Raw genomic sequence first — 12,201 nt, forward strand, 5'->3', positions numbered from 1 at the left:
TTCATATAGGAGTGTTGCTTGTTGTTTTTCCCAGTTACCTCTCTTTGAACAACAACAGCACAATGCACCTCTTTCTTCTAACACCGGACAGTAACACAAAAAAGCACGCAACACTAAAAGATAGACTGTAAGATATCTTTTGGGAGTTCATAAAGGACTGTTGCTTGTTGTTTTTCCCTGTTACCTCTCTTTGAACAACAACAGCACAATGCACCTCTTCTAACATAGGACAGTAACACACAAAAAAGCACGCAACACTAAAAGATAGACTGTAAGATATCTTTTGGGAGTTCATAAAGGACTGTTGCTTGTTGTTTTTCCCTGTTACCTCTCTTTGAACAACAACAGCACAATGCACCTCTTCTAACACTGGACAGTAACACACAAAACACGCCATAATGAAATACAGACTGTGAGTTAATATTGGAGTGTTGTAGGTATTCAGTGTTGCTTTTAGTGTTACCTAACTACAACTCTGCACCATAACCTCCCCCTCCCCTTACCCTCACCACCACCACTACAACCATCACCTTTGTCTCACTCCCACAGAGGAACCCGAGGTGTGCGAGCCATCGGAGGAATGCACCAAGGTTGAGGGCCAGTGTCAGAGCAAGGATAGCGAATGTGCTGGTTGGATCATTGAGGAGAAGTGCGCCGGAGATAATTGTGTTTGTTGCATCAGTAAGTGTGACAAAGTTTCTGGTGTTGCAGTTCTTAGAGAGCAAATACAGTTAAAGATTCAGCTTAGGTCAAATTACAGTTTCCAATACATTTTCTTGCTAGATCTTTGAGCAGTAACATACAAAAGTGGATAGATGAGGACACACAAAATTAGATAGATTTGAACATACAAACAAGGTAGATAGGAGGCAGAGAACTGATGAAAAAAGGAAAAAAGAAAAATAGGGAGCCAGAAACATTTATATCCCCCTTGCCATCACCACCACCACCACCACCCACAGATGAGCAGGTGGTGTGCGATCAAGCAGATGAGTGTGAGAAGATCAAGGGCGTTTGCCAGAGCAGGTCAAGCGAGTGCGATGGTTGGGCCATTGACAACATGTGCACCGGTGATGACTGTGTGTGTTGCATCGGTAAGTGTTGTCTGACTCTACAGTGTTGCCTTTCGTAGAGATAAAATACTACAGTCACAGATACATTTAAGATCGAATTGGTTTCAAATACAGTTTCTCCTGAGGTCTTTGAGCAGCAACATACAAACCACCACCACCACCACCACCTTCACATCCCACCACCATCACCACTTTTACCACCACCACCGCCACCTTCACCTCCCACCCACAGATGAGCAGGTGGTGGTGAACAGTCCATGGAGTGTGAGAAGATCCACGGCAAGTGCCAGGACAAGGACAGCGAGTGCCACGGCTGGGCCATCGACAAAGTGTGCGAGGGTGAAAACTGCGTGTGTTGCATCCGTAAGTGTTGCTCAGAATACAGTGATTCCATGTGTTGCCTTTTTTAGAATGACACAAATGCAGTCTCTCGTTAGACCTTTGACACCTTTAAATGAATGAAGACCTTCAAAACAATACAAATACATTTTTCTTTCTTCTCGCTTCACTCCTGCAGATGAGGAGCCGGTGTGTGAACAGTCAGTGGAGTGTATGAAGATCAAGGGCCAGTGTCAGGGCAAGAAGGCAGCATGCAACGGCTGGGTCATTGAGAAAGTGTGTGACGGCGAGGACTGTGTGTTGCATCGGTAAGTGTTCCTAGTCTCTAGTGTTTTCTTTTTTACAGTAAGGAGGCAGTTCAGGGGCAAACTCAAAGAAGGAGGGTAGGCTAGGAAGTGTACCCTCTTTAGAAAATGCCAATACACTTGTTCTTGTTATAATATATAATGTAAAAATTAAAGACCCAGTTAAGGAAGAAGAGTATATTTTAGAGGCTGGTGTGCTAGTGATTGATGAGGTCAGTGTTTTTCACAGTTGATTTTATTTTTTTCTTATAATGTACCTTTTTCAAACAGTATGAGACAACAACCACCACAACTGCAGCACTCACCACCACCACCACAGCACCCAATACCACCACTCACCAGCACGCACACCATGCACCCACCACCACCACCACAGCACCTGCCACCACCACCACAAACTGTAGCACCCACCACTACCACAACAGCTGCACCAACAACCACCACCACACCAATTCCCACCCACCAACCACTACCACTACCCCAGCACCAACCACCACCACCAACCACCACCACAACCCCCACCACTACCTCTACCAGTGACCACTGTACTTTCACAAGTAACACCACCACCACGACTACCACCACCACCACCACCACGCCACTTACTACCACCACCACGGAAAGTTAGAGGGTGGAGGAGGGGAATAGAGGTAGCACAGCAGGGATCCATGCTGGCAGGAATCGAGAAGTGGATTTGAGACATATGTGGATTATTTTAGAAGTACAAAAGTAAAAGAGAAAAGGAATCTATGGCGAGTATTGTATCTTAAGGACGGATCAGCTGTAGTCTGCATCCCTCCTTGTTTTCCTGTTGTTTGTATGGGAGGCATTTTGTCATGTTGTTGATACGCATTAGTCGGCTATACTCTGCACCTTGCTGGTTGTTTATTTTATTTTGTATTTATTTATCGATGTTTTCTTTCTGCCTGTAAAGTTTTGATACTTGAAATATATTTATTGCAAATCTGCACTGCATCAATAGTTGTTTTTTTTTTATTTATGCATTCCTTTATTTTACATTCATCAAATGGAGAAAATGAGATTACATTCAGATTTCACACACACACACACACACACACACACACACAATACTACCACACTGCTCGGTAGCCTGTCTGTTAGAGTACTGTGCTGCAAGGTTTTACGGTCAGACTGACGGCGGTCTGTTCCATTCAGGCCGGATTCTTCCTGCTGACTAGGAGTGGTTACTGTCTTCTGGAACAAGGGGATGGGTGTATGGTGAGGTCCTGAGCAAATTATAGATCAGACTATAATGAGGTGTTTGCTCATGTTTGAGGGTACTATGATTGAGTCCAACTGCATCAGGACGTGTGACCACACAGGCACTGCTGAGGAGTTTATTACAGTTTTTCCTTAAACTCTCTCCTTCATGCCTTTCCTCCTCCTTATCCCTCCGCCCATCTCCCTCCCCTCCTTCCCCTTTCGTCTCCTTCCTCTACCCTCCTACCATCTCCTCCCCTCCTTCCCCCTTCGTCTCCTTCCTCTAGGCCCCTCCTACCATCTCCCTCCCTCCTTCCCCTTCGTCTCCCTTCCCTATCCCTCCTACCATCTTCTCCCTCCTCCCCCTTGTCTCCCCCTTTCCTATCCCTCCACCATCTCCTCTCCTCCTTCCCCCCTTCTGTCTCCTTCCTAGCCCTCCTACCATCTCCTCCCCCTTCCTTCCCCCCTCGTCTCCCTTCCTCTCTATCCCCTCCCCACCATCTCCTCCTCCTTCCCCCTTCGTCTCCTTCCTCTATCCTCCTATCATCTCCTCCTCCTTCCCCCTTCTGTCTCCTCCTCTCTCATCCCTCCTACCATCTCCTCCCTCCTCCCCCCTTCTGTCTCCCCTTCCTCTATCCCCTCCTACCATCTCCTCCCTCCTTCCCCCTTCTGTCTCCCTTCCTCTCAGCCCTCCCACCATCTCCTCCTTCTGTGTCCCTCTATCCCTCCCATCATCTCCCTCCCTCCTTCCCCTTCTGTCTCCCTTCCTCACCCTCCTACCATCTCCTCCCTCCTTCCCCTTTCGTCTCCCTTCCTATCCCTCCCATCTCCCTCCCCTCCTTCCCCTTCGTTCCCCTTCTATCCCGCTGACTCTCCTCCTTCCCCTTCGTCTCCCTCTCTATTCCTCCACCATCTTCTCCTCCCTCCTTCCCTTCTTCGTTCCCTTCCTCTATCCCTACTACCATCTCCCCTCCTCCTACCCCATTGCCTCCCTCCTCCATTTTTCCTCCCTCCTACCTCCCTCCACCTCCTTCACTACCTCTCCTCCCATCTTCCACCCTCTCACCCCCTTTCCTCCCTCCCTCTCATGGGTTGACTGAGATCTGGGCAGCATGGGTAATCTGCCACGGTGATGGCTTGAAAATCATGTTTCTGTGGATTCGAACCTTGTCCACGGGTCACCACACCCGCACTGACCACTGGGCCACTGCCATTATTTTATCTGCTGTCGTTCATATATCTTTATTTATCTACTTATCCATCTGGTTTTTATATCTACCAGTTCATATAGTTTTTATGTATTTAAAGTTTACTTATATTTCATTACTTTTTCTATTCTTTGTTTTTCATCGACATTCATTCACGGCCTATTAATTTGTCTGTACACACTCTGGTTTAATCATCTGTATCTTCTATGCATATTCTTATATTGACGTTGCTAGGTCCGTGGATACCCACCATATTTCCTATTATAACATTAATAAATCTCAGCTCATATGTTTCGAAGTTTTTCCTCATGACATGAGAAACTCTCACCCAAGAAGAGTGAACAACCCATAAAACTGCCTCTTGCATCGTGTTAAAGCCGCATTATTCAGTTTCACCATCAACTAACTACTGCAGGTCCTGCCTTTCACCAAAGTGTGAACCCTGCGGTATTTACTTTGGTGTTTCACTTAACATCTAAACCAACCTTTTCTGCGAAAGCTTCACTTAACCCTCTCTCCTCGCACCATAGGTTTAATAAGTTTTCTTTTCCATGTCTGTAGAACTTTCTCTGGCCGGTTACAGGGTTTATCCGGTACGCCAAAGCATTTGTTTTCAGTCACTTTTCACTCCACAGCACTGCAATCATCCCTCATAACACCCATTGGTTTGCTAATAGTTGCAGATTTTCATGACAAAAAATACAGCAATAATTTATATGTCCATTTATGGATTCAGAATAAGGATATTAGAATTTTTCCATGATTCTATTCTTCCTTCCAGATTTGCTTAGCACCTGCTGAGATGCTGCAGTTGCCGCGACGCGGAGCGTTAGTGGGTTCAAAGTTCACAGCAGTGAGAGGAAGGTTCGACTGGTATGCTTGTTGACGGAAACTGCGTTTGTTTTTGCCTTTGTCAGAGCCACGCCAGTGGAGCGGATGGCTATGTTCATTTGAGTGAGGTTGAGGAATCGTTCAACGATAATGACGCTATTGGCGTGAATAATATAGTATTTCAAATAAAAAAGAATTTCCTCATCTGACACGGTTGCAAATTGATAGTGCGGAGGGGTTAACATGCTTTAGCAAATCTTTTCCTTTTTTTGTAGTACTAATGTAAAGCAAGAGTACTGTTGTTGGGGTGTTGCTTCTTGATCAGCTCTCTTTTTTGTATGTAGCCATCTTTTCGTGATAGTTTGAGATGTTTCCTGTGGCTCGCGTGTGTTCAATCTGTGTGTGTGATCACCCACGGGCCTGATCACAGCTGAACTTCGTCATTGCTCACAAGTGGCTTCCACCTTCCGATTAGAGTAAGCTCATTAGTTCACCTTTTAGTACTGTTGGGACCTCATTAACACCTATTCCCTTGCTCAAGGGGGACAATGGCTTTTTATGAGATATATACATATAATTCACCCACGGCTGATCATGAACTTTGGCTCTGCACTCAGAAAATTCCAACCTGAGCAGCCTTATACTGACTGACACAGGACCTTTAGTGTGTGTGTGTGTGTGTGTGTGTGTGTGTGTGTGTGTGTGTGTAAAATATAAAAAACACTGATAATTGTTCCTGATGTAGTAAAGTTATCGTGGCAAGGAGTGATATAAACAAATGAGGTGAAAGTGATGATGAAGATGGTCAGAGGGGTGATGAAATTGAAGGTGAAAATGGTATTTTCTGTGCCAGCAGAAAGGTGATGAAGGGGTGGGGGGAAGGGAGGGGGCAGCGCCTGAGGGGAAGGGGTGGTTGCGGGAGGTGATGTTGGGACACTGACGGTTTTGTCAATGAGGGGGCGGGGTGGTGGTGAACTGGAATGGTCGGACGACGTTAAGAAACTTTCAGGCACTTCTTAAGACTTCTAGTAAGAGTCGGCTTGCTGTTGCTGCAGGCTGGTTTTGTCATCTGAGTTCAGTCTCTCTCTGCTGGCGGAATTATTTTCAAAGGCGTCGTTGAACTCCCTCCAGCAATTCAATGTCCGTCCTGTAATTAGGGGTCGAGCTGCTGCATATCGAGGTGTCCTGTCATCGAACTGCATTGGGCATAACATTGCTTCCTGGCGGTTGCTGTTGAAGGAAAGGAAAAATATGGATGATGAAGAAATGGAAGGTAGAGGAGGAAAAACAATGGACTGAAAGGAAAATAAATGAAAGTAAAGGAATGAGAGCAAGGAGAATTATCGAGAGGAAGACTGAAAAGTTAGAAGAAAAAGTAAATGAAGAAGAATGGAAAGGAAATTAAGAAAGGATAAAAGGAGGAAATCTGTTGCAGAAAGGGAAATACTCATCAAAGAAGAAGGGAAAGATGGGACAATAAGAAGCAAAAAGTGATTGGATAGAAAGGAGGATGCAGTTAAAGGAAGGTAAGGAAAAGGAAGTATGGGAATTGGGGACAGCAAGGAAAGGAACTTGAAGAAGACATTGAAGGAAAGTAGTGAAAGGAAAATTGAAAGAAAGAGATAAAGAAGAGAAGTAAAGGAAAGAGACCTGGATATGAGAAAGAAATAAAGGAAGATAAGGGAAAGGCACGATGGAAAGATGATGGAAAAGAAAGGAAAGGAAGAGAAGAAAGAAATAATGAATGACCCACAAAGGTAAAAATAGCTGAGACACATCATAGGTAAATATACCTCTCTCCCTGTCCTCTTCATTCTCCTGTCTCTTTCCTCTCTCCCTTCCCTTTTCTATATCCCTCTTCCTCTTCTTTTCCTCTCCATCTATTATTCTCTCTCGCATCTCTTCAGTAATCATATTTTTTAACATCTTCTTTCCTTCTTTCCCCTTTCTCTTTCTCTTCCTCTTGCTTTAACTTTTGTTCACCTTCAGAGCATCCTCTGTCCTCCTTCCTCCTCCTCTGCTCACCTTCCACACTCTGTGATCAAGGCGTACAGGTGTGTTTTGACCCCCTCCCTCATATCCCCTGAGAAACCTAGAGGAGGGTGTAAGGTATAAAGCCTCACCAGCACACCTCAGCACATTCACTCACACCTCACCCAGTGAAGTTCTCTTCCTCCTCCTCCTCCTCCTCCTCCCGTCCTTCAGCATGAGGGGTTTTCTGTACCTTACCTTCACCTCGTGGTCCTGGGCTGGCCTCCACACAGGTAAAGGTTGTATAATGTTGATGCTTTGGCATCGTGCCACCGCGATGTTTAGCGGCAGCAAACGCACGTGTAGTCACATGGTCGATCCACATTGAGCATCTTCCGGCATCGTTTTGCTGCGGTTGGCCTCACTCTGTGTGTTTGGCACACTTTTTGTCAAGAAAACGTCCCTGACCTCTTGGCTTCAGAAGAAGAAACGAGTCCTTTGGCTTCCAAGAAGAAACACTGAGAGCATATTGCCTACTACGAACTTTAAGTCAGGAAAGTCTGCTTCTAGAATATCCGGAGATTCCTTTCTCGTGACTTCATACGGCTGAACAACTGGGAACTGTTGAGGTATGTAGCACCTCCATAGAAAAACCAGAACAGCAACATGAGAGTCATTATGTGTCCTAGAGGTACTTTGTTTTCTGCTGCTATCACAGAGATGCTACAACATCTCTTGGCACAGCCAACATTACTTGTCATTTCTTCTGTATTTCACTGAAAGTTACAAGATTACGTGTCGTGTCTGGTGGTGTGTGTGTGTGTGTGTGTGTGTGTGTGTGTGTGTGTGGCGTTCAGTCTGCTCCATTATGTTAATAAAGACGCCTGCACTGGTGGCGATTATGCGCATATCCCTTTTTGCTGCCAAAGATGCACTGTACTGGCATCAGCGGCATGAAAATACCAAAGGATGCTTTGAAAAATGTTCGCGTGACACGGGACTTAAGGAGGTTAATTAGTGAGCTGCACACCTCGGGTACTGGAAGTTATTTGAAAACTTAGGGCTACCTGGATTATGGTGAGATTTTTTCTTTATTTTATTATTATTATTTTTTTCTTTTTTCGTACTATTTGTTTATTAGTGATACTTCCTCCCATTACATAAATTATTATTTTGCAACATGTACTTTTAAGCAATATAGCAAGCAGGTTCTGCGATACTATTGCCTTTTTCAAGCTTCTGAGCGGATTTGATAACCGGAAGTCTCACTTGCTGAGCACTGGCCACATTTACTTTGCAGAATAACTATTTACGTAAGGAGGATTTAATCTTATAACATGATAAAACACCGTCATCACGCCCAATATTTATACACATGTGTTATATGGACATGCCTTTTAATAATGCTTTACATTGCTATGGCAGTGAGTGCAAAATTATCTTTTTGCAAGTTTGTGTTGAAAAATTCTGCTGTCACCTTCTGCCCAGGGAAGTTAAGAGAAAATTTAATTTGGCGGTGACGGCACTGACGCCTGCTGCGACGGCCACACGATTCTGGAAATATTGTTTGGTTTTCTTTTATTTTCTGGCTCTTTACTTTTTGCTCAGTGTTTATGGAGTTGGTATTTTTTCAGTTTTTACCTCCATCTCACATGTTTTTTCTTTTTTTACTCTTGTTTATTTCCTGCTTATATTTTTCCTTGTCTTGTTTTTTTGTCAAGAGTTTTTGTTTGTACTTTTTCAATTGTTGCTTCTCTCTTTTATCTATATTTTTCTTCTCTCCATTCTTTACCTCCCTTCATCTCCTTCCTCCTCCTCTTTGTCTTACTCTCTCTTTCATTTTGGCTTTCCTCATCTCTCTCTTCTCCTTTTTTCTCTCTTCTTCCTCCTCCTCCTCCTCCTCCCAACTCACGGTCTATCCTCCTTCTCTGTTCCTTCTCTTTCATTTCTCTTTGTTTTCTTTTTTATCTTTTTCCTCTCTCTTCCTTTTCGTCTCTTTAGCCATATTCTCTCCCCTTCGTCACCCCCTTTCGTCTTTTCTTTCTTTTTCTTTCTCTTCCTTTTCCTTTTCTCCAATTACCACTATTCTCCCCTCTTCGTCTCCCCCCTTCGTCTCCCCCTTTCGCCGCCCCCCCTTCTGCTCCCCCTTCGTCTCTCCCCCTTCGTCGCCCCCTTCGTCTCCCCCTTCGCCGCTCCTCTTCCATCGTCTCCCTTCGTTTTTTATCTTTTTTTCTTGCCTCTTTCTTCCTTTTCTTCACTAATGATACTCTCCTTCTGTCAGGTTTGCAGAAGTGAAAGACCTGCGAGGAACTCAAGGGTCGGTGCGTCAACATAATAAGTTGATTTGAGAAGTGCCCCGGCAATTCCAAGACTTGACCGCGCGACCTCGCCGAAGCCATAAGAAGATCTGCTGCCTGCCTGCCTCCCAGGTGAGTATACACAAACTGACCTTACGATACCTGTCCTTCACACCTGTTGATTGTCTCATTAACTCCCTGATTCACGATATTTTTTGTTTTCTCAATATTTCTTTGCCTCTTTTGTTTTGTTTTACCTCAGAGTATCTTTTTTTCCCTCCCTCCTCCCTCTATTTCTCCTCCTCCTCCTCTCCCTTCTTCTGTTTCCTTCCCTCGTGTTTCTTCTCTTCTAGTTTTTTCTTTTTCTTTTTCCTATATTCTTTTTTCCTTTCTTTCTAAATCACGATTTTTTCTATTTTCCCCTCGGTTTCTTCTTATTTTTATTTCTCTTATTTTTTATTTATCCTCTTCCTTTTCGCTTTCTATACTATTTGACCTCGGGGCTATACTTTCTCCCTTTCTTTCTCTTTCCATTTCTCTTACCTTCTTCCTTTACTCTTTTGTTTCCTTTTCTTTCCAACTATGATGTCTTGTTATTAACCCCTCCCCTATCATTGTTCCTTCTTTTCATTCTCTTACAATTATTTTCTTCTCATCTTTGTTCTCTCTCTTTCTAACCATTTACCTTCCTTCTTTTTTCCTCCAATACTTTTCTTTCTATTGTTCTTGCCCTTTTTTCTCCTCAATCTCATTTTCCTTTCTCTCAGGGATCACATCTCCTGTTCTCCCCCCTGTCAACTTGTCTCTGCCCAGCCCAAGACGCCGCCGTTGCCACCAACCATGCATGGTGCGGGCTGGTGCGACAGGTGGTGAGGCAGGTGGAGAGGCAGCAGAGCAGACAGGTGCAGGCAGGTATATGGGAGACGGAAGAGCAGAACAGCCAGGGGGAAGTGGAGCAGAACAGCAAGAAGCAGAGAACACGAAGCAGGAGTCTGTTCTGTTATACAGAACAGCCAATAGAAGCAGGAGCAGAACAGCCAGCAGGGAAGCAGAGCAGAACAGCTGTGGGGGGAAGTAGGAGCAGAACAGCTAAGTAGGGGAAGGTGAGCACGAGCCAACAGGGGGAAGCAGGGGAGCAGAACAGCCAACAGGGGAAGCAGGAGCAGAACAGCCAGCAGGGGAAGCAGGACAGAACAGCCAGCAGGGGAAGCAGGAGCAGAACAGCTGGAAGCAGGGGAAGCAGGAGCAGAACGATGAGTCAGCTGAAGGGCAGGAGAGAACAGCCAGGCAGAGGAAGGTGAAGAAATCTGAGAAGAAGAACAAGCCAGTAGGGGAAGACATTGAGAAGAAGAACAAGACAAACAAGAATGAGAAGACTGCTAGAAGAATAAAGATCGAAGAACAAACAAGAAGAACAAAGTGAGTAAGAACAAGTGGCATCGGAGAACAGGGCCAACCGCTGAAGGGGGAGACTGAATCTATGGCCAATGTTAAGTAAACAAAGAAAATGGAAGAGAAAGAAAGTGGGATGAGGGTTGATTAACGTTCCCATTTTCTTTTATTGTTTTTACTTTTTTTGAGTTTCTGAATATAAAAAGAAAATGGAAGAGAAAGAACGTGCAGGATGAGTGGTTGACTATCTTATTTTCTTTATTCAATTTTACATTAATTATGATTTTTTTATAAAGGATAAAGGATGGTTGAGAAATTCGGACAAGGATTTTCGATATTCTTCTCCATTTCCTTTGAGTATACCTTTTTTCACTCCTTTCTCAACTCGTCCTTCCTTTCTTCATCATGCGTGTCGTCTGGGGAAGAAGTGCAATTTAAGGTCATCGTGTGTGCCAGTCTCCGTGGGACAACCGTGCAGTCGACTCATTGACGGGGCCTGCGATACTTAGCGACGTGTCTGCATGCGCCTGTAAGTCGTAGACCCGCGTTCCCAAACTCTCTGGGCTCGCACCCCACACTGGATAGTATTTTCGTAGAGGTTGAAGTTTGTTTTTCCTGGGCTAGTTTTATGAGCCTTGTTGCTTTGGTTGCCCTGTCTTCATATTCTCCTTCTTCGTCGAACTCTTCTCACCACTTTCTTTTGTTCTTCTTCCTTGCTGCCCTAATCTATGGCGACCTGCTCCTTCCCGTTGCTGCTGCTTCACCTTCTGCGGCTCCTGCTGCTGGCTGCTGCTCCATCTGGTTGTTCTTTCTTCTGCCTGTTCTGCTTCTGCTGCCCTGCAAAGATATAACATTAAATCCAGACATCTTCCTTTCCTTGGACATCCTTCTTTCCTGGGGCCCATATATTCTCAGACCTTTTAGCTTATACACCTGGTTGACATTGGTAAGGCTTTGTTAGATCGTTGTGGGTTTATCCATGCCAGTTTTAAGAGCCTGGTAGTATCGTGCATTTTTTTATCGTCACTTTGGCTGCTCTTCACGTCACACTCTCTCTCTCAACGTATTTTTCGATCATAAATTCTCTTGTTTTGGCCTTTTGCACGCCAGCCACGAGGTAAGGGTTCAGGAGGTTGGTTTATTGCGCGGCGCGAGGTGTGGGTGGTGCGTAGACGGTAACTGCTTGATACCTTCCACGAGCCGCCCTGCCACACCGTGTAGGATGTATGCTAAACTCAGTCTTTTTTGTCCCCGAAAACGAATTTTTGTAGAATTGTAGGTTATATATATAATTAAAATGTATACAGAGTTATAACTTATTTAGAAGCAGTTAACTGTAAGCAAGAGGAGAGGAGGGTGGCGGGCGATGATGTGGTGCACATCCGCTACTCCCGCCAGCCACGCTGAAGGCGTGATTTTATGTGTCAAGACTGGATATTTTGACAAGGCTCCTGTGCTATGAACGTGAAAACATCCACGTAGAACCTGACTCACAGCCCGGTATGAAATAGTGGTTGTGGTTTTCAAGAGTGAGGGGTGGCATTTGTTCCTGATCCGTACCCTT

General features: G+C 44.8%; 2 protein-coding genes across 3 annotated transcripts in view; both read left to right on the forward strand.

Moving 5' to 3' along the window:
- LOC126981637 (cell death abnormality protein 1-like) overlaps positions 1-12,201 on the forward strand; it is an 83,494-nt gene that overhangs the window by 66,305 nt on the left and 4,988 nt on the right. Inside the window, exon 17 of the mRNA XM_050833074.1 lies at positions 1,591-1,720. Within this exon, the coding sequence (XP_050689031.1) occupies positions 1,591-1,720 (130 nt within the window). The remainder of the gene's footprint in view (positions 1-1,590; positions 1,721-12,201) is intronic.
- LOC126981897 (uncharacterized) overlaps positions 1-12,201 on the forward strand; it is a 70,479-nt gene that overhangs the window by 19,059 nt on the left and 39,219 nt on the right. The gene's annotated exons all lie outside the window — the stretch shown is intronic.

Source organism: Eriocheir sinensis, chromosome 49, assembly GCF_024679095.1.
Source record: "Eriocheir sinensis breed Jianghai 21 chromosome 49, ASM2467909v1, whole genome shotgun sequence".
In the NCBI taxonomy this organism is placed as follows: domain Eukaryota; kingdom Metazoa; phylum Arthropoda; class Malacostraca; order Decapoda; family Varunidae; genus Eriocheir; species Eriocheir sinensis.